We start from the raw sequence: 24,441 nt of genomic DNA, 5'->3' as shown, positions 1-24,441 counted from the left end.
TCGATCATTCTCAACCATTGACCCTTGGTCTAAAAGAGCCCATTTGAAATTTTTTTCTAAAACAGTTTGTTTCGGCCTTTGTCTTTGGTTGACTTTGTCTTGGCCCTCGGCTAAAAAAAGTTACACTTGATATATGGTCCATATAGAAGATATATTTTTGAAAATTAATTAAAGTCTTGTAATAAAGTTAAACTCACTTTAATCATAATTGTAACCATTTGATAAAAGACTTTGGATTAAATGACTCTTTTTTACCTTCGGAATTAACTCCTAAAACAACTCATTTAAATGTGGATTAGAGTTGACCCTTAAAAAATAAGTTAAGTTGATAACTTTAGGTGCACCAAATACAATTTTTTTAGTTACTTGATAATATCTCAAATATATAATATATGTTAGTTATTATATGAAGAATCTCATAAAGACTTTCTCTTAGGTAATCAATAATATTGGAGTGAAATCTCCACTTAAATTCATGATTTTTCTTATATTTTAATCAAGTGATTTAAAACACAATCTATATATTATTGTAGTTTTATCCTATATTACTAAATTTATTAGTTTTATGAGTTTAACAAGTTTAATTGCCTTAATGAATATTACAAATTCATTTATTCAATGTAGGATAAGAATATTGAATTTTAAATTTGTTGTTCTACCCAAAAATATTAATAAAAAGGAATTTAAAATTTTCATTCTATAATGTTTCAAGTGTAGAGTCGAGGATCTCCACAAAACAATCATTCACACTTTACTCAAAGTTTGTTTATGTATTCTTGAACGTTCTTAATCAAAATCCCTTCTTGTGTATGCTCTAAACTGGCTGTGTGTACCTATCAAAGGCATTTCGACGCTTAAGTTAGTGATTAATCCGATTGGAGGTCACAGTAAAATCTTAAATTCGCAATAAATGTCATCACATACCTTCTTACCTTTGACCTCTATTTATAGGTTTCAAGGTGGGCTTGTGATTAGTGAAATCCTAATCACAACCCAATTGTGGCCCATTACCTAATAAGTAATCTTGATTAGAAGCGATGTTTAAGAGTCCTTAATGTTGGAGGTCGTTTGTTTGGAATCCCCTCTTCATGACCGTGCGATCGATTTAACAAGTGTCGTTCCCTTGTCTTAATTGGATGACGCTATGTGGTGTTGACAACAACTTATTTGGACTGGTTGTCCCTCTTCGATGGTCTCAACCGGTAGGGCCTTCTATAAAGTCGTTATACAGTACACACAACAATAATAATAAAAAAATGTTTAATCATTCGTTATGTAACTTTTTTGGCTTATAATCTCAAATAAGTCCCCTACTTATTTTTCGTCTCAATTGGGTCATAAGTTTTGCAAAATTACTACAATTAGAGCTCTGTCGTTAAATTTGGTAAAACACCGTTAGAATGACGTTGAAGTGGCATGATGAATATGTTTTTTTAAATGACATGGGTTAGTTATTTTGTTTTGGTGATTCTGATGTGTGCATTATTATTTTTAATTAAAGAAAATGTTGAAAAAGTTAATTAAACTCATGACTTTCTTCGAATTAGGGATTGCAAAGAGAGAATCAGACTTATTTCCTTGAATTAGGGTTCATTGGCAAAAAATTGGGAATCAATAAGAGAAATTGAGATTTATTTTGGGAAACTAGGGTTTATACGAATTTCAAATTAAGCGATTTTAGGATTTTGGTAATTTTTATGATTTGTGGTTCAACTTCAGGAACAAAGTCGGTGAAAACGACAAACAAATAGACATGTCTAGAGGGGAATCAATTATCTGCAATCTTCTACAAATTCAACAGTCAACACCAAGCCAACTATCACCAAATCAAGAAAAGAGTATGCAAAATTGGGGCATTAATTTCTACAATCACCAAATCAAGAAAAGTGTATGCAAAATTGGGGCACCAATTTCCACTTAGCCATGGATTTGGATATTTGATTATGAAACATAGTAAAAAACTTTAGTGCACTAGCCTTAAGCATGGGATACCCATTCATATCGGGACTCTACAACTCAGAGACCATTATGGCTTCAGAAAAGCTCTGAACGTCAACAATTTATTGAACAAATATAGATTTTATTCTTCAATTTTATTGAACAAATAGACATCTCCAAAGGGAATCTAATATCTGCATTCTACTGCATATTCAACAATCAACACCAAGCCAATTATCACCAAATCAAGGAAACTCACGCTCAATTTCAAAGGGTTGTAAACTCTAATTTTCATTCTGATTCATTCCTAATTCGAACAAATACTCACTTTATTTTCGTCAAGGAATCCTAATTTGAAGACATACCCACTTTTCCCCAATTTCTTTTCTCAATTACAAGGGATTGGGTTTAATTACAATTTCCCCAATTTTTTTAATTAAAAAACATGAATTTACACGTCACAATCACCTACTAATCACATTACCTATGTCATGTTATTAAAAAAAAACACTATCAACATGTTACTTATACGTCAGTCTTACTCTAGTCTAATGGCAGGACTCTAATTATACCAATTTTATAAAAATTAGAGCCAAATTAAAATAAAAAATAAATAAAAACCTATTTGAGATTTTGAGAAAAAAAAACTCCAATAAATAATTAAACCTAAAAGAAAATCATAGTTAGAGGAACAATAAATTTAATTAAAACTTTTTTTTTTAAAGTATTATAAAAGTTATTGGCAGTTAATAATAAAAATGCAATTCCACTTCGTATCATTATTAATTAGCACAATCTAGTATTAAAACCATAATCCAAAAGTTAACTGTAAAACAAAAATTAAAGTATTCCATTTATAATTTGTTTGTTCTTAATTAAACATAAAATAAAGTAACCTTGCTGATTATTATTTGTTTACAATTTTTTGTTAATCAATTAACCCATTAAAATTGATAGTTTTTTAATATATTAAATATAATTAACAACTGAATTATAGTATATTTTTTAGAAGAATTTTTACACATCTAAGATAATTAAATAAATCTTAAAATTGACTATAAAACATTAATATCATATTCCATTTATACATATAATTAATTTTTGATATAATCATTTGGATACTAAAATAATGAATACTATTTAAGGCTCTTATGTTATTTTGCAACAAAATTTCGTTGTCTAGTAAAATTTAATTCTTACCACTAAGTTACAAGTCTGCATTACATAATAAGAAAATTGATTAATATATATATATATATATATATATATATATATATTAAATAATGTAACAAACAAAACTAATACTATGTATAAATTCAATATAATTTCTTTGTTAAAATATTCATCAAGTTTGGGGATTTTTAATTTAAATTGTAAAAATATGATTTGATGTTTTGATTTGATGTGTAATTAGATTGTTAGTTCATAATAATTTTAAAACTACCAAAGAATAACAATCAGTTATGATCTTAAAAATCTTAAATATTCAGTTAGTTCTATCTTAAATATTCAGTTATTTCTTAGAATAACAATACCTAATTGTAAATTTAATAACAAATTATCATACAATTGAAAAATATTATTAGTTTAACCTAATTAAAATAAATTAAGATTTACCTACCCCATATTCAGTTTGTGTTTAACTACTTATATCTACCTGTTATTAAATGGTTATTTAATTGGTTGTGTAATGAATTAATTCTCATTTTATGGATATTCTTAATCCATAAAAACTTAAAAGAACTAATTTACAAATAACATTTAAAATAGGAATTGCCTAATATTCTTTATATTCATGTTAACCTTTTTCTTTCCCTTTACAACAGATATTTTGGAGAAAGGTTAACACTATCTCCCCTGTTAGCTAGGGTTACCATGAAAGTGTGAGGGCAAAATGAAGTTAGAAACTTAAAATAAAAAATAACCAAAATTACATGTTCTAAAATGTAAAGGCAAAAAATTCCTAGAATTTATTTTCCTTTAAATAATAAATAAATACTTTTTTTAATAATATCGTCCAATTACAGAATGCCCATGATAAATTTTCTGACTTTCTAAGTGTAGTACCTATTTTAAAAATTATATAAAATATAATCGTAGCTTAATCTTTTCAATATTCTCACTACTTTATCATACACTATTTTTAAACATATAATTTATGTGTTAGAATTATGATAAATTATTTATATTGTTGTATCGTTATTGATATATTTTAAATATTAAAATTAATTTGAAACAAGGATAAAAATTTGAAAGATATAAAAGATTAAAACGGTATATCTGAAAACATTTTTAATCTTTTTTAGTTCATGATAGTAAACAGAAAAGATTTTGTTTACAACTGCTTGAATATTTTTTATTCAAGATAAAGTAGCTTTAATGTTTACTTAAAATTATATGTTTTTACATATTTCGTAAAAGTGAATTTATTTTACTTTTCATAAATTGTTTCTTAAACAGTACTGGTAAGTGCTAGTTTGAAATAATTTTTTTAAAAGATCGGAAAAAGGAGTAATTAAATTAATTTAATTTAAGTTTACCAGTAACTTCAGTAGATTATATTTGTAAGGGATAATATAAATTTTATTTTTGTATTTATTTTCGTTATCATCGTTTACCAATCAGAAAAAAAAAAAAACATAAAATGGTTTCTGATATCTAATAAGATATATGTATAATATCTATAATATCTAATATCTAATCCTAATGAAATTACCCTTTTAACTAACGTACCCTCCTTGATTTTGTGTATATATAGTTTCCTCCAATACCTCATCCTTTCTTGTTTTTGTGTCTCATTCTACTTCTTCTCTCATACTTGTTTCTTCAGCTCCTCTTTCTTCTTCAAATAGCATTACTTTTTTCTTCATGGTAATCATCTTTACTTTCTCTTTCTCTATTCTGCATTATCTTCTGCTATCAATTTCTCATGTAATTCTGCTAGTCTGTTCAATCATCTCCATAACCATAATGAATTGATTTCTATTTCCTTAGTTTCCTCTTAGATTAATTTTGATCTTATTTTCATGCACACCAACTTGTCAGTTTTTTTTCTCTGATGTGGAAAGTAAGAAACTTTATATGAATTTTGATGATGGGTTGGTTACTTTCTTCCTTTTTTCTCGCTAATAAACTAGAGTAACAGATGATTATGTTCTCTGAAAATGAGACCTAAGAAAGAAATTTGTGTGCAATTATTTAACCATTTTGGCATTTTATTTTGATGGTGTTGTGATTAATGTTTTGGTGGCAGATGCCAAGTGTTAAGCCTGATGTATCTGAGAGAGACTCAGAGCCATTTGTTGAAATTGATCCAACAAGAAGATATGGCAGATACAATGAACTGCTAGGATGTGGTGCTGTGAAAAAGGTGTACAGGGCATTTGATCAGGAAGAGGGGATAGAGGTGGCATGGAACCAAGTGAAACTGAGGAACTTCAGTGATGATCCTGCAATGGTGGAAAGGCTTTACTCTGAGGTGAGGTTGCTCAGAAGCTTGACCAACAAAAACATCATCTCCCTTTACAGCGTTTGGAGGGATGAGAAGCACAACACTTTGAACTTCATCACTGAGGTCTGCACAAGTGGGAATCTGAGGGAGTACAGAAAGAAACACAGGCATGTGTCCATGAGAGCCTTGAAAAAGTGGTCCAAGCAGATTTTGGAAGGGTTGAATTACTTGCATGTTCATGACCCTTGTATCATCCACAGAGACCTCAACTGCAGCAATGTCTTTGTCAATGGGAACACTGGCCAGGTAACATTCTTTTTTTTCAATCTCATGTTTTTTCTTCAATCAACCAAAGGAGAGAAAGTAGTAAAAATTACCAAGGTTCTACAAAAACTATCTGCACCTGTCATTTTGGTTGCAATGTCAAGGTTTTTGAAGTGTTTGTGACAACCATTGTGATTTTCACCGACCACATTTATCCATGATTTTTCATAATATCAAGAATTGCAACACAATCAATAACAGGCATGTAAAACCTTGGAAATTAGATTACTAATACTTATGATTTTATGAAATTTGCTTTCATTTGATAAGGTATAATCATTGAACTTTAGCAGGTGGTTAATTTCTCAAACAAATCTCAATATGGTTCAACCAGTATAGTTATAGTTTTTGTTGTTACTGTTTATTGCAAGATATCAAAACTGATTTTTGTTTTGTTGGATTTATATTCTTAGGTTAAGATTGGTGACTTGGGTTTGGCAGCAATTGTGGGGAAGAGCCACTCTGCACATTCAGTTCTTGGGACACCAGAATTCATGGCACCTGAGTTGTATGATGAAGACTACACTGAAATGGTTGACATATACTCATTTGGAATGTGTGTGTTAGAGATGGTAACACTAGAGATTCCTTACAGCGAATGTGACAATGTTGCTAAGATATACAAGAAGGTGTCATCAGGTGTGAGACCTCAAGCCCTGAGCAAGATCCAAGATCCTGAAGTGAAGGCCTTCATTGAGAGGTGTCTTGCTCAGCCAAGGGCTAGACCTTCTGCAGCAGAGTTGCTCAAGGACCCCTTCTTTGATTTGCTTGATTATGATGAAGATGATGACTCTAATACTTCATGACCAAAATTGTCTCCTCTGTAGTTTACAAGATAACATATTGATGTGCTCTTTTCCTTTTATGAAATATGATTTATCCTTTTTTGAGTTGATAAGTCAATTGGGGGTAGGCTTGATGACTGACCAGTTCTAAACAGGGTGTTGAATTGGAGATATTGTCATTTTGTACATTGAAATATTATGAAATCTTCAATATTTATCGGTAAATATCAATAGTATCGATTAGAACGTGGGTTTAAGTCTAACTCCATCTCGTTTGTAAGGTGAAATTTGCATCTTATTTATATATATTATAATTTGATCTTATTTCTAGTCGACGTGAGACTTCCAACACTTTATAAGATGGCAACAACTGAGAAAATGAACGGTGAATTGATTTTTGTTCCATGCTTTTACAAAGGTTTTCTGTGTTTCATTGCTTCCTCTTAGTCATGATAATCAAATCTTGGAACAATCAAAAGCAATGGAAATTGAAATCTTAAATCATTTGATTTGAAGTCAAACTTCTCTGTAGTCAAAAGTTTGAATAAGGCTTTGAGCAAAACCATGCAGGTTCGAGCCCATAAATGATATCTTCAACAAGCAATTAGGGTTGTTCAGATTTTGAAAATTGGCCCAATTTAAACACATCACATTTATTTTATTCAGTAATTAATTATTTAGGTGATTTACGTGAAGACAAATTAAAATAAATGATGATCCAACATTTTCAATTTAAAATTATTGAGATAAAAAAATCTACATATAATTTGGACAAAGGTGGTATATTGTTTAGATTTGTTTTTTTAACAAACAAGGGCAGTTAGATTTTGACTTGAAAAATTAATTTAATTTTGAAAAAAAAAGAATAATAAATAAAATTTTGATTGGACGGCTGTCAATAACGGAAAAAATCATATTCAATTGAAAACAAAAAAAATTGCATTTGATATTGGACTTTTAGATCAGCACTCAGGAAAGAGTGTGCTTCAAAAGTTGACCTATATAAATAATTTTCTTCTTTCACCCTTTTTCACATTGCTCAAATGTTCTTCGTCTTCCACTATCATGAAAAATATATATAAAAAAAAGTGGATTAAATTATGAGTAATGTATACGATTATATTTGTTAAATTTTTCTTTTGAAAAATAGACTTCAAATATTTATAATTAATGAATTGTAAATTATTTATATAAGACTTTTTAACTTAATTTTTTTTATTCAATATGAGACTTTTTAACTCATTTGAATTCTAACTATTGTGAATAATAAAGTAAATATGTGAAATTAAATGTAATTTATAACTAAGTCTTAATCTAATTAATGATATATGTATTGTAATATGTGACATCCTAAATATTATATGGACATACAGTATAATCGAATTAAGCTATTATAGTATGTAAAAGCAGTTGAGAGAATGACATATCAATACATGACCAGCTAAAGATTTAAGGAGGCCTAAAGAGTGTTTTCAAAATACAGGTCATGATAAAATAAGGTTAGAAGTCCTTTCCAAATAAAGAGTTATCTAAACTAAGAACTAGTAGAAGTCCTAAGAACTCAAAGCTGGGTCTTCTTCAGTCTCCAACGCTTGCTCCAAAGGCACCTCATCATCAGCTTATGCTCACACCCAAGGATTTGGATGATCATCGCAAGAGGAAAATCACACACATACAAAACACACAATTGCAAGGGTAAGTTAGGTATAAAAAGCATGTTATCAATCAAGTATTTCAAGCATGTAAGGACCATAACACCATACAAACTATGACCAAATGCATTTTGTTGATACCAATGACCGACCACGTGATTTGACCATTCAGACTAGTATGAAATGTCGAGTTCCAGGGGTTTGTGCACTTGTGGTGGCCTCTACTGCTTTGCAAAGCCATTGCCAACGGGTTTCACCCTTACCACACACACAAGTGTATGTCCGTTATAACTCACCTTGGGCCATACTGGAAGCACCCAAGACTAGGACCTCCTGCTATTCTCACCACATGACTCATCACTCTCTACTTGAGCATGGATGGTCATTAAAATGTCAGGATAAACCCCAAAAGGACACTCCGGCCATTCATACAGTCAATCACAACAAACTACAGGCAGCACCATGTAACCTCCCTTGAGGATCATGGAATTACGTCCAATAACCATACTTGTTACACTTACACCAACCATCACTTTGTTATACTTACATAATTCACATACTTTGTACATACATGCTTTCAAACTATAATTCACAACGCAATACATCATACCTTTAATCATGTTGCACAATCATTCCTTTAGTTAAGTCATAAAAACAACTCATACATACTCATACATTACATACTTTCACAGAAACATCACTTATTAACACAAATTTCTTTATAATCTTTAATTACCATTATTTCACTTATTCAAACAGCTTGGAGACCCTCACCAATGGCTCCGGAAGGGTAAAAAACCCCCAGAACGACCTAAAGAACGTCCAAAACGGACATCCGGAATCTCACAAACTATCAAAAACAAAAGCAATAGTAGAAAAGGGCGCCCAACTCCCCTCAGGGGCGCCCAGGCGTGGATTCTGCAGATTTTGCAGAACTCACCCACTCTCATTTCGTTTTAGGCCTTTTGGTGGATTTCTACTACTCCTAACTTGATCTATATGATGAATCAAACTTGCCTAATCAACTCTAACACTTCCTAAACCAAATCTCTAGTGATTTAGCATCAATATACACTCAAATTCCTCCATTTCATCAATCTAGGTGCTCAATTATAATTTTACCAGTTAAGCAATGTTTTTACCACTTTTAAAACTTTTAACAAGTCACAAATGACTAAATCAAATTGTCCCCACTGCCCACTCACACCCTAGACCTCAATTACTCAAAACACCCTCTCACTTCCTCTAAACTCACTCAAAACACTAGTTTTCCTCAACCTAAGGACTCAACTCCCCTTCTACCATTTAGAACCTCATTTTAACCAATTTTATAGTCTTAACAAGTTATAATTGACTCATCCAAGCTGGCCAAACTGCCCAAATACGTTCAGGACCCTTAAGGCTAAAAATCACTACCTCACTTCCTCTCTTTTAACCTAAAACACCATAACTAACTTAATTTGTGGTCTAGCAACCTGCCCAACATCATTCACAGTATGCAAGTATTCAATTTAACATCATACAATTTGTTCATACAGTTCCTCATCAATGTTTTGCAGTTTCATAGGTCACTCATCAATCAACACAAGTTCTAACACACAATTTCATCGATTTCAGTTCAAACAGCAACATATCTTAAGACACAATTTACACATACATTATTTTACGATATTGCAGCAGTACCCAACTCACCCACACAAAAATTTCCACAAACCGAAAAGAAACCTAAGCTTCCCTTACCTCTAATTGGCAGCCTAGCTCCAAGATGATTCAACTAGCCTCTTGAACCGTGAGAAACTTAGAAATACCTAGAAATTCATCAATTGATGATAGAGAATAGTTTCTTAGAACCTAAATTTGGTTAAAGATTGAGGGAAAACACAAGAAGGCTACATGCAACAGTTCTGTTGCATGATCACAACTTCCAAATGCACGGGAAAAGGGGGAAGACACTTACCCGTTGAAGAAAACAAATTTTGATCGGTTGATTTCGGAGCTCACGACTTCAAGATTACCTAAGCACTCTCTGATTGTTGAACAAACAACTCAGTGATGAAGAATTTTAGAGAGAAGGCAGAGCTCAGAAAAAGGGTTTGCTTCTAGAGAGATAAAGTGTTTATGCAAAATGAGTGAGGATTTGTTTCATAAAATTCTATTTATGTTTTAAAATGAAAATTTGTGGGTTCTTACATAATATATATGTATGTATATATAAATGTGTAGTGTAGTTAGTAAAATGAGAGTTTAATGATTGGGTTATTGAAGTTTATAAATTGGGTGAAGAACAATTTATTTTGAATAGATTAGAAAGTAAAAGAATAGGAGAAGCTTAACTTAGCAACTAAAGGGTTTGGAAAAGTCTACTCGTTACTTTCTCAAAATAAACAAAACTTCATTCACTTTCCTCGTTCTTTCTCTCCAAAACAACGAAATATAATTTCTTCTTACTCATAAAGAAAGAAAATTTGGAGCCTTCATGTTGCAAAAACCATGATATATTTATGAAAGGGTGAGAGTGTGTTGTGGGTCTTCGGGATCAAGGAGCATTTTGAGTGTTGTATTTTAATGTCAATAGCATTATTTTATTATATAATTGTGAGAAAATGTTATGGAAGTGGTAATCTAACATGATTTTAGTATAGTATGAGTATTGAATCACAAATTCATATATATATATATATATATATATATATATATATTATTTTTATTATAAGAGTATAGTAAATTATGTTTTAGAATTAATAGTGTGTTTAAAATAGTAAGATTAAATTATTTTAATAATAAAATTTTAAAGTATAAACAAAATTTTTATAAATGACTTTTATTATTTTAAAAAATCACACTATCTCTTTAAATGTTTTCCTTCTAGAACTCTTTCTTTTCTCTCTATGTTTTCTTACTATCTGTACATTTGTTTAAAGATCGAAGATCGCTAACGTGATCCTTGTAGTGAGCTTTGCACTTTTGTATGACTAATTTCTTTAATAAAGTAAGTTGCCTTTCTACCCTTTTCTTATCTTGTATGTTCTTTTTGTGTGTGTGGACCATCTTGGTCTGCATGTAGTGTCTGAGCTTTCTATGAGAGTCTCTGTTGATGTTTTGATTGTTTATAGGAGCAAATAGAACTTCCATTGCGCTTAATGATGTTTTTAGGGTTTGTAAGGAGTTTAGTTGCCTTTTCAGGTAAGGAAAACTAATTGCTTTCTTTTTAACTTATACATAACTTATAATTGCTAATTGTATGCTTGTACGATAGTTGATTTATGCAATTGAGCTATATGATGAAATATGATATGTGGAGTTGAGTTAGTATTTAATTAGGTTTACATGAATTATATTTTGAAATTTGGTATGTTGTATGGTTGATAATGCAATTGAGAAGAATGAAGTCATTGAATTATGCATAATTTGATAATTGATAGGTTTTGGCATATATGGTTGTTGTTGGACTAATTTATAGAGCTTGAATGGCACAATTATGCAAAATTATGTATACTTGTTGGGTGAGCATATACTCGTTAGTCGAAGTCAAAGTTAAAGAGCTATTGAATTGGTAATTGTTGGGCGAGACCAAAGTCAGAAAGTTCACTGACTAGAAAGTCGCTGGCCAAGAATATATTTATTGGATGAGGTCAAAGTCAAAGTGTTACTAACTTGGTGATCGCTAAGAGCAACCAAAGTTAGAGAACTCGCTAACTTGGTAGTAGCTGAGTGAGACAAGTCTCGTTGGACGAATTTTATGAGAACTTAAGTCTATAAGTTTCAATGATATTCTTGCTGGACGAGCTATTTCGTCGATGTATAAGGGTGCTCTTAGGCACTACTTGTTGAGCGACCACTAAGCTAAAGTATCAATGTTTAACTTAATATTTATGTCTCTTATGGTATGTTTAAGGTGTGTGATTTTATGATTAATGTTAAAATGATGGTTGGTTTATAATGTAATATGAGAACGATTGGTACTAATCCAAGGTGGATTAGTTGTGATATCTTTAGTGTTTGTATCGATATATAAATTCAGTATTGGAAGTTATCTTGTCACTCTAATAATCATTCAATCTCAAGTAGAGAATGGTGGGCTAGGTGCAAGAGGTCCTAGTCTAGAGGTTTTACCTTGACCAAATATGGTTGACAGACTATTCTTGAGTGTGGTAGCTTAGTTGAGTGAGTTGTTCCACCATCACAAGTACATAACTCACAAAAGTCTGATATCAATACATGTATCTAGATAATTGAGTCTTATATGAGTCTTCATATTGATATGTTTGTTTTATTGAATGAATGGTTGTGATGATAACTCTATATCTATTTTATGAATACTCATTTTTGCATATTAATTTATCTTTTTCTTTGGTGTTGTTTTGTCTGCATATTATTTTGTTTGTAATAATCATCTTAATGATGTAGTGGTTAATGAAGTGTCGAATGATGACATTGTTGCAATGTAGTTTTTAAGATAATCCTTGTTTATTTTACTAAGAAGTGTATTATACTATAGATGAATATAATATTTTCTTAATTATATAAAACCTATTTGATATTGTAATTATACTTCTTTTAATGATGATATACTATTGAGATATTACGTTTATGAATACACTAAAAAAAATATGGCTATGCATTATGTCTACAAAATTAATTGTTGCAAAGCTATATATAGAAAATGAAAAACTGAATCCGTTGAGCTAGTTTATTAAATAACAAATTTATATAAATTAAAGTATATATATATATATATATATATATATATATATATATATATATATATATATATATATATGATATTTTTCTTTTATGGTTTTGTAATGACATTTTTAAAATTATTATTTAATTCTTGACTCTTTTTTTTTTATTTGTGGATGAATAATTTTAACTACAAATTTTTAGATCAATTGATAAAAAATTTTGTATTATATATTCGAATGTTGATTTATATCTTAAATTAGTTTAACATTAAGTAAACATTATAAAAATGATAAATGAATAAAAAAATCTATCACTATAAATTTATTAAATTATATTATAAATTAAAATTAAATAATATAAGAACTAAAATAAATAAATACACACAGTAAAATGATGAAAAATATGAAATTAATAAACAACTTACATTCTTTAAAAATAGTTACAATAAAATTTAATAACTATTTAGAGGATAAGTAATACATAAAACATAAAAAAAAAAAAAATCTAAAAATTAGCACTTTAAAGAACAGACTTTAACTTAAAAAACAAAAACACCAAAAACTATTATAAAATATCTATTTACTCAATACCACTAATCAGACTAAACACAATTTTGCAGCTACCAAAAACAGAAACTAGCTAAAAAAAATGTTCCCAAACATAGTTCAAACCAAAGACATTTAATATTAAAAATGAGTACATGTGTCATTAATAGTTATATACAAACTTGAGCATGTAACATTGATTTTTTTTTTCTTTCATTTTAATGTCTTAAATGCATGAAATATCAATTCAAGAAAAAAAAAATGAGTAGAGAAAGTGGCGTATCACCACTCAGTATTTATGATACTTGATTGTGAAAAGTCTTTTTCTCTTTCTTGATGTGCGTAAAATGTGTTGTCCTTTTCCTTTTGTTTAGCTTTTATTGTACAAGTTGTGATTACTTAACTTCTTTTCCTTCTCACTTTTACCTAAATGCATGTGAATGCATCAAGTTATAAACTTAAACACATTGACTTGTATGAGACATTTTATTGAAATATGTATAGGTTCAATATTTTAATAAAACTCTAAATTATAAGAATAAGAAATGATTTTTATTTTTCAAAAATTAAAATATAAACAGTTAAAAAAGTTTTCAATTTCTAAACTTTTATATAAAATTAAAATTTGTTCATGTTTCAAACTTTGATACATGTTGATCCTTAAACTTTAAAAATAAATAAATATAATCAACTTAATCCATTATAAGAACTTTTGAAATTATTGAAGAAATTTCGCCTAGGCCATCTCATCTTATTTCCTTTAACTAGTACGTAGACTTAATCCTTATCTCTTTTGCATTTGCAACCCATTAGTCCTAGACCAGGTCATTGTTAGTCTAACCATTATCGTTTGTGACTTTCGTTTGTTGTGCTTGGGAGCTCGCACGATGTTGTCGTGGCTTTTGCTCTTTTCTCCCTTCAATTTCACTCTTTCACACGTGTTCACTCACCAACCACGTCTTTTAGCCATCCAAGCTGCTGTCGTTTTGAAGCGCCACCAACATCGCATTTCTCTCCTCTTCTTCTCGTTCCTACATTACTAGCTAAGTCACTACCTTGGATTGAAGTTGCCTCCAACGCTACTGGTGGCCAATACACACGATTGTTGCTTCACAGTTGGCTTTAATTTTTGAATAAAAATATTCCTTTCTATTGTGATTATCTGTCAGTTGTGATTCTCTGTAGTCATTGGAGGTGATGGATGAACATTAGAAGATCATGGTGTAATGAAGACGAGTCTTGGTGTGATGAAGACGAATCATGGTGTGATGAAGATGAACTAGATCAAGACATTTACCGGTGGAACTTATCAATAATTTTTTTTTATAATTACGTTGAATTTTTCCTGTAATTACTAATAGATTTTTCCTTCGATAATTACTGACATATAAAATATTGTCGGTAAATATTACCAATTGCACTATTATTGACATATTTCAGTCCATTAAAAATCCATCAGAAAAATTGTTACCAACACATTTTTTATGTTTTTGATGAATCTTAACTCTCGGTATAATAACTATATATCTTGTAATTATCAAATTACGCTAAATTTTTTTGACGTGTCAAATAATGTTTTAGATTGATGTTTAAGCTGTTTGCACCGTTTGATTATATTAATTCATTTTTAGTTTGGGAACAACATATATCAAAATTTGAGATATATATAAATTCCAATTTCGCGTTCAAATTTAGAGACTATAAACATATTTAACACATAAATATTCTAATATTTGTAAGTGTTAAACCATAAGTTTAAAGTATTAATATATTCATAATTATTTTTTATTATTCCCAATGCCTTTGTCAAAAGTGGAGATATAAAAAAAATGGTTTGATAATTTCAAAGGTCCCTGTTTTTTGTTGGAAATCGTAGATTGGTCCCTCAATTTTTTGTTTTAATTAGGTCTCTAATTTTGAAAAATTGACTCAATGTGACGCTTATCATTAAATTGGCTTAACGACATTAATGACGTGGAATCAAATCAATAAGCTACTACCATGTCATCATCTTCAACCTTAAACCAAAAACTCTAGCCACACCAGACCAACGCGACACTACCATTGAACCATGTTGTCAACCACCATTGACCTCTATGCGCAAGCACACCACCGTTGTTCAACCTACATTGTGAGCTCAAAACCGTGAATCCACCACACACTTCCCTCATTTACAAGTGCAATAACAACTGAGACACAAGAAAAACTCTAGAAGGGGTGGGGGGAGGGGAGGGTTTGAATAGAGGTTTTAAAACCTTTTTGCAAATAAGTGTTTAAGCTTTTTTGTAGGGATAAATCGATCTACAATAAATATTAAACACTTAAGTTTTCAAACAATGTTTTAGGAAAGAAAACTGATAAGGCAAGCATATTTTTATACTGGTTCACTTAACACAACTATATGTCTAGTTCTCCCTTAAAAATACTTAAGAGGTTCCACTAATCTTTAAATGATTACAACGAGTTTTACCACTTTTGGTTTACAAACTATCCAACCTGGATAGATGAGTTTACCCACTAGTAGTTCAACACTAGTCTTCCTTACTAGACCGTTTAGCTTAAAGAAGTAAACAACCAAGTATTTTTATTCACTTTTGAATATACTAACACAACAAAGGTGATTTTGATAAACAAGTATAGATTCAAAGCTCTCAAAAAGAGGATAATTTCAGTACAAAGAAATATGAAGACTTGTAAAACTTTTTTCTTTTATAAAGAAAGCGTTAAACGATGAAAGCTTAGAGAGAGAGTAACAACGTAAGATTCAAAGAGTTATTCTTGTTGTCTTCTCTTCATCTAGACTTCTTTATATAGCCTTCTTCGAGAAAGATTCGTTACTCAAAGAGAATTGACTTCATTGAGAGTAGGTAGCCATTAATGTACGAAGTAAGGTGTTATAGGTTGCTTCTTGGTAGAGCAACAATGTTTTTAGCAAAAATAATGTGTATGACGTGTTCAGAATAAAAAACATTAAGGAAACATTTCAAGAATATCTTCCTATCCTATAACGTCTTTCTAATATAGAACTTTTAAATAAAATCGTACAAATATTTAATGTTTTAAACGTTATAGATCATTTAAGCATGTTTTGTGTCCTGAGTATTTAACATATACAAGTATGTTCTTTTTTAATAACACATCGTTTACAATTTTTTTTTAAATAAAATTATGATAAGAGTATCAAGCTCCAAAATAAATAATAATATCTTTGAATATGAATATTAATCCTAAATATTATCTCCATATATATTTTGGATCTAAACAATGATAAAAAAAAGGCACAATTATCCAGGATAGAAATGTTGATTTTCTTTATGAGGTAAAAGAAAGAATAAGATGATATTAGGTTGTTTATGCATAGTTGAGAAAAGAATGAGAGAGGGTGTCCCCACAGGAGAAATAGAGTGATATTGTTTGTTTTTGGCCTTAACCATGTACTTCCTCTGTCCACCAACCTCCACAGAATCTCTGCACTGAAATACAGACTGAGAAAAACAAAGATTTTTCACTGCTTCTCTTCCACAATAAAACTTTTTAAAATAATGTTCGAAAATCAACATATGTAGATATTATTTACTATAGAATATATATGTACCCTATCTATGTTAAGAATTCAATTACTGGAAAGTCATAACACTACTAACGTTGAAATAAAAGCATGATCAATAAATAATTACATTTTTGTTCTTTTTTTACACTTACGTGATTTTACAAAATGGGCCACTTCTTATAAATCAATAATTTTAATTTAATGAAATTTTGTCAAATGAGCATTTTAATCTTAATAATTATGAGTATACAGTTTTTATCACCAAAATGCTCTCTGACTTCCTCCCTCGTCGTGTTTGAGGAGTTAAAGAACATTTTTACTTTTTGACTAAATTTTTAAATCTTTTGCAGTTTTAAATTGGATATTCTTACGGATATAGGGAATGAAATATACATGTTAATTATAGAAATTTTTTGGGTGGAGTTGTAAAAGTAGTGTTAATAAGTAAAATAAATTTATATAATTTTTCTAAAGATAGATTATAATTTGACAAGAGCATAAAATGCTTTGAATAAATGGATCAAGATAGATTTGTAATGAGTAAAGAAATATGTTTGATCAAATGGTTTGGACTAATTATTTGAATTGTTTAAAAGTTGTATTATTAAAATATTTACGAAATTAATCTTGAAATACGTTTTAATTGTGTTGTTAATGTTGATTTTTTTATATCTTTACTCAACTAAAGGATTTTTTATCAAGTGAAAAAAAAAAAAAAACTCAAATATTATTCTTTGTCTTATTTTCGCTTAAGCAAAAATAGAGTTGACAATAACTTGTTTTTGGCTTTATTTTCATTTAAGCAAATGTTTTTTCGTCCAAAAATAGAGTTGACAATAACTTAATTGAGTTTCTATCCAATTTTTACTCTAGTAAGCTTATTTTTGTTCAACCTATAATATTTTTTATTTTCCTAATTTCTTAAACTCAGAGTGTGGATGTTTTTATAAAAACAAATTAAACATGTATATGATTGATATATGATTTTAGTTAAACACATTGTATTGTGTAACATATTTTATTGAGATTTATGAAATTTGAATGTTATATGAAATAATTGTCAAAAATGATGAGAATTATAGATATACATTAGTGTATGTAACTTTCTTAAATATCAAAGTCCATAAGAGTGTTAATAGTAAAAAAAGTCTACACATCCATCTGATGAGTTTGAAAAATAGAGTTTTAGCTGAGGTGCTTGCTCATTAAGTTGCATCACTACAATGCAGTACATGTGACTCAAATGTTTAAATTTTTAATTGGGTCTTAATTGTTTGTTAGGTCTTAATTGTTTAGTAGGTCCTCATATGAGAAAAAGATATCTAAGGAGTAGTTTCGGAGAAAAATGATAGTTTAATCAAGATAAAGGAAGCTAATTTTAATATTGATTTTTGTATTGTTTATTATTTTGTGAATTAATGGCTTAAATGGTATATTTGTAGTTATTCAATTGACTCTTATAGGTGAAATTTTTTATTGCTGTAATTTGGCTAAATTGAGATATGTGAATGAATTTTTTGAATTGGTATTTAAGTTGTGATATTGGGTTGGATATGTGGAGTGATATCCCTCACTGCTAATGAATCATTTTAACTAAGTTGATACAACATTTGATTTGAATAGATGATAAAAACACTCGTTAGAACCAAGAAAACCCTATTTTATATAAATTTGTGTGTCTCAGTTATGTAGACTTGTTTGATGAGTCAAACTCTCACTAAGTTAGTGTTAAATTTGAGTTTGAAAGATCTTAATTATGTTGTGAATTATTTAAAGTTGAAAATAATTGTGAAAGTTGTTGATCAAATTGATTTTTGAGTTTGATTATTGGTTTAAATTTAAGTTTTGAAAATTTTTGAGATACATGTTAATTTGAATTCAATGAGAGTGAAAGTTATATTTGAGCAAATTAGAGTCATGATGATTTTTTGAGTAATTTAAAAAGTAAAAATTAATTATTATAGTGATTTTAGGTAAAGGTTTGAATATAAGGTGATCATGCTACCTGATTTTGTAATATTTTCATAAAGTAAAAATATAACAAAAACTTAATAGTTGTCCCGAGCTCCATTTTGGCTCAAGAAAAAGATTTTTCACTCAAGAAACAATAGAGTATAAACTTGTGTCTTTTTCGGTCATATTTTCGTTTATGCGAAGGACTTTTCACTAAAGGAAAAAATAATATTGTGATTGAATCCTTTTGCCAAGTTTTCATTATAGAAAATGTTTTTATAATTAAGTGATATAGTCTTAGCTCAAGCTAAATAGTAAAAGTAATATATATATATATATATATATATATATATATATATATATATATATATATGTTGTTTGCTTGTTTGTTGCTTTAATTAATTTTAATATTTGTGTTAATTATATATGTAATGAAACATTGATTATGTATTGTTATGTGATGACTTTTCATATGATGAAAAATGAATATAATTATTTTTAAGCAGAGAATATATTATGTTGAGATGTTTAAGTTATGCATTAAGTTAATGATTCGTAAAGGACATATGTTGATTCTTATAATATTAGGATTATATAGAAGAACATATCAAGTGGTGAGAGTTGAAGGAGGTTCTTATGACCTAATATGTTGTGTGAAAAAAAAACTATTTTGTAAATCATAGAAATTTTACATTGTCACATAAGTGAAAAGATGTTCCTATTATATAGTTTTGTAGTGGTAACAATTTAGTGAAAGTAGTGATATGCAAATCTTTGAGTCTAATTGGATGTGTTTTTTGGAAGTAGAGTTAAGTGTTTATGGTGGTTGATATCAAAAGTATTCGGATATGAGATGAAGTTAATTGAATGATAGTTATGCAATTTGTTTTGATGTTTATGAAATGAATGAATTGAATTTTTTCTATTGGATATGGATGAAATATAATTCTTATGTGTATGATTTGATATAAACATGTACGAAAGTTTTGTAAATGTTCTTAAGCATATGTTATGTGTTCAACTAAACTAGTAAAATAGCAATATGCTGTAAATGCGTTAAAATTTATTTCTATTTTATTAAATTTTCTATTCAAATGATACTATGTAAATTATTTTAAGAAAACAACCATAATTAGTTAGTTAGTTACTCATTTGATGGTGGAACATGCATTTATCAGTATGGCCACATGGAGACTGAAAAAGACAAAAACCAAATTACAAAGCTAACAGATTTTTAAAGATTGTAAATTGCTGGCCACATATACATAAATTACTCCTCATTTTTTTTATCAAGGACATGTTTTTTCATTTTATAGCTTTTTATCGATACTCAAGTTTTTAATATAATAGGCTTAATTTATTAAATAAGTTAATGACTGGGTTTAATAATTAATACTATTCAATTTAAGTCTCAAATAAGTATACATATTGCCGTCCAATATTACTTATATACAAATATTATTGGTATTTTTAAGCTCTCAATATTATATATAATACAATAAAAAATATATCATGTCACATTATCCTTTTAAACTAGACTACACAATAAATATAAATTATAACATAAAAATATATGAATCATGAATTGAATCTCAATGAAATAATATAATTTATTATGCTCAAACTTTCCAAAAAAAAAAATAAAATTGTGTTGATCATATATCAACAAAGACAAACACCATGCCCATCATAGGTATCTTTTGAAAAGTTCATTTTCAATTTCCTAGGTTAAGGTAGTCTATTCACCCACTTTGTAACAACTTTACGCATAAATATCTTTAAGTTTGTCATCACCACCTAAAATTTAAATATATGTGATTAAATCAACAATGAAACATAAGATATTTATTTATTTATTTATTTTAATAAGTTTCGTGCTCAATGTTATGATCTTTGAGACAATATAATATTATCCTAAGTATGTATGTCTCACCATCCACCTATAAAAGGTCATCATACCATACAAATATCATATACAATATATATATAATAAGTATTAATAGTATCAGTTATATAGGACGTTTATTTTGAATATTAACAAAGAGTGTATAAATACTTTAGATGAAAAAGTTTGGTGAAACAAGAACATTGTACACTTTGGAATAAGTAACTAATATCGGCCAACTAATTATGTATTTAAAGTCTTTTTTGTCAACATATATTCTTTTATACATACAAACTTCTTATCAAAAAATAATATTGCATGTTCGATGGACATCGATGTCTGTAATTAAAAAAAAAAAATACAACAGCTATCACTAAAGTTACGATGAAAAAATTACGAACATATAAAATAAATAAAAGTTTTAACTATTAAATTTCTTATAAACAATATATCAATTATATTATAAACTCATCAAGGATTTATATAAAACTTATACGAATACAAAATACATCATAAACTTACAACAAACATGCAAAACATACGTAAATACAAATATTTACAAAAAATAATTTAAAATAAAAATATGTATTCTTGTCAAAATATTTATCATATATATGTGTGTGTGTATAGTACAATCATAATATGTCATATCAAAATAACACATGCAAAGTTAAACTATTAAAATTAAACTTCTAGTAAGGTAATCATATAAAAGAAATAATTTATAAATAATAGTATTTTAAAAGAAGACAAATAATAAAGGATGAACTATTGCAACAAATTTCCATCTTAATAAAATATATAAAAAGACTCATTAATTAACATATTTAAGTTGCATACTATGGTGTATAAAAATTTATTCTTTAGTTTTTCATTATATAATATCTTAGTCTATGTGATTTATATTATCAGTAAAATTAGGAAAATATCGTAACATATGTGTGAATACTAAATATTCAAATCAAATCAAATCATGATTCTCATATGATTCCAAATATGTGAGCACAAAAAAATCAAGATAAGTTCATTACAACCCTGAATCACATTTCAAGATATGTAAAAATTTCTCCTTCATCTCGTTTTAATATAACATTTAAATTTCATCATATCTCATAAATTATGCATACTTTTTTTATCACAATTTATTTTCAAATATAATCAACCAAGGAACATACAAAAATATTCAATCCAAAATATATATTCAAAAGAACAATATCATGATAAAGTAATAATTTTAACATTTTAAAACATTTAAAAAATATTTTTAATTTTTTTTTCTTAAAAATTAGCTCAGCTAGAAGCCATACTTGCCTAACCAGAGTTGCCCAATGAACATATATACTCGTCTAGTAAGTAACCTCTACAAATTCGTACCCAAACAACTTTTCCAATTATAAATTGGTCTAACTTAATAATTTATTCTCTAACTCTTTAGATTTTGAAATAAATGAAGTATAGAAAAGAAAATAAATGAAGTGCAGAAAATGAAAATAAGTGAAAAATAGAAAAGAAAAATGAGAGAGATAAAAAAATATTCAATCTAAAATATATATTCAATAAGAACTATCATGAAATATATATTCAATCTAATAATATTATTATCATTTAGAAGTGTTTAAAATAATATTTTTAAAGTTTTTTTTAAAAAAAATCATAATTCATTCATTCTCAAGCTCCTCCACAGGAAGCAATCATCCACCACTCCTCTCACTTTTATTTTACCATTTTTTTCACTCCATTCATGAAAGGGCTAAGCTTCTAGAACTATTCCACTGTAATTTCATTATGAATTTTGAGGTTAAGTTGAATTAATATATTTGTTTCTTTTAATTATTGATTTGAGTTATTCTTATTTTATGTCTTTCATCTCTCAATCACATAAAATGGTTTTTGCATCATAAGTTGTTTGAACCTACATCATGCATATTAATCATATGAGTTTAAGGGTTTCTAAGTTTGATTGATAATGCACTTTGGTTGAATTTAGGAACTTTCATATGATTACATGGGCTTTTTCTACTAATTGAAAATGTACTTTGATTGATGGTAATAATTTAAACTATAATTAATTGATAATTTACTTTGATTAATTAACTTTTAATTTGGTTAGGAGATTTAAGAATAGATATGATTAAACACAAAAGGATTTGATTGAGAATGTACTTTGGTTGAATTCATTGTGAATAATCTAGAAAGGTCTTGCTTTTGATTGAGAATCTACTTTAATTAACTGTAAGATCGTCCTCAAATTAATTGAGAATGTACTTCAATTAATTTAAAACTTAAACAATGATCAATTGAACAATAATCTATGGTAACTGATGATGAATCTATCTTGGAAAAATAGTAGAATTAGCCGATCTCATTATAATTGTTTCTAAGTTTCTCATTTATTCTTCAGTTAAACTCACAACATTCTTCAACACTAAATTCATTGGGATATATTTTCATTCTTATTTTTAAGCATTGCTTAGCATTTAGTAACCTTTTCAAAGTCTTCATAAGAGTTAAGTATTGAACAACAATTTCGTATTTGTTAAGAAACGACTCAAGGTTACTTTAACCCTATCTACTTTCTTGACTACTAACTTGGCAATACTGAAGTTGCCTTGTAAAGTAGTATTAATTTGATAACTCCAACGACAGTGTATCACTAATTGATCAGATTTTGAAATAAATGAAGTATAAAAAAGAAAAGAAATGAAGTATAGAAAAGAAAATAAAGAAGTATACAAAAGAAAAGGAAGTTCATAGGAAGACACTAGATGGTGGGTGAATATTATTTCTAAATATTTTTGTAAGGTAACATTTGATGACTTGTAATAAGAGTATACAAAAATGAATTATGTTTAGATGTTGGATTTATAAAATATGCAAATAAGAATTTTTGTTCAAACAATGACATAAGAAACTTAACAATAGTTTTTGAAAGAGGAAAATAGTAAAGCACAATTTTTATACTGGTTTACTCAATCTTAAGCTATGTCCAGTCCTTCCTTAAGAACTCTTAAAGGGTTTCCATTAACCTTTTCAAGATTACACGACTTCAATCACTCCTGGTTGAGTATTATCTGCTACTCCTGTCACTCCTAGACAACATGTCTAATTCGAGTACAGCCTTTACAGACCGAGTATTCTTACACCGCTCCTGATTCAATGTATAACTCATTCCTGGTTGAGTTTCATTTGTCACTCCTGACATCCTTAAACAACACATCTAGTTACAAGTGTTAATTCTCCTTAGAATTTATAACAAATCCACTATGGGATTCTTAAAAGATACATATTAGAAACTCTTAATGAGAGGATACAATTTCAATACAATACAAAATAAATATTTTTTCATTTCAAACTTCAATAACTATTTAAGAGAGCGTAAAAGAATTGAAGCTTAGTTTGATAACTGATGAGGTTATTCCTTTAAGCTAAAGAACACCAGATGATCCATGCTTGAGGCATTGTAATGTAGTAATATTTCTAATTCTTGCTTCTTTCTTCTTTTCTTCTCTCTTCTTCTGTTTATTTTCTTTTCTCCATTCCAAAAGCTTCAAACATTGTAAATTCGGAGATGTAGTAGAAGACGAGATATGATGATAACATGTTCATTTTTCTTTTGCTTAAGCTTGCTTTCATCATTTTTCTTGAGTTGAAGATCATCAAACAGTGTAAGAG

At 28.4% G+C, this 24,441-nt stretch overlaps 1 protein-coding gene across 1 annotated transcript; it reads left to right on the top strand.

The window, feature by feature from the left end:
* The first annotated feature begins 4,645 nt into the window (after positions 1–4,645).
* LOC106775569 (probable serine/threonine-protein kinase WNK11) lies at positions 4,646–6,723 on the top strand. Its single transcript, XM_014662715.2, has 3 exons — positions 4,646–4,809; positions 5,192–5,695; positions 6,127–6,723. Exons 1-3 carry the CDS (start codon positions 4,807–4,809, stop codon positions 6,517–6,519), a joined length of 900 nt encoding a protein of 299 aa, XP_014518201.1. The 5' UTR covers positions 4,646–4,806; the 3' UTR covers positions 6,520–6,723.
* Positions 6,724–24,441: the final 17,718 nt, after the last annotated feature.

Source organism: Vigna radiata, chromosome 10 (genome assembly GCF_000741045.1).
Source record: "Vigna radiata var. radiata cultivar VC1973A chromosome 10, Vradiata_ver6, whole genome shotgun sequence".
Classification (NCBI taxonomy): domain Eukaryota; kingdom Viridiplantae; phylum Streptophyta; class Magnoliopsida; order Fabales; family Fabaceae; genus Vigna; species Vigna radiata.
Note: the sequence above shows the minus strand (reverse complement) of the source record. Positions and strands in the feature narration are given on the sequence as shown.

What these genes read in the sequence shown, in the direction of transcription:
- LOC106775569 (XM_014662715.2), top strand. An exon ending in TCAATGGGAACACTGGCCAG is followed by an intron (nt 5,696 to 6,126) that starts GTAACATTCTTT and finishes TTATATTCTTAG; the next exon opens with GTTAAGATTGGTGACTTGGG.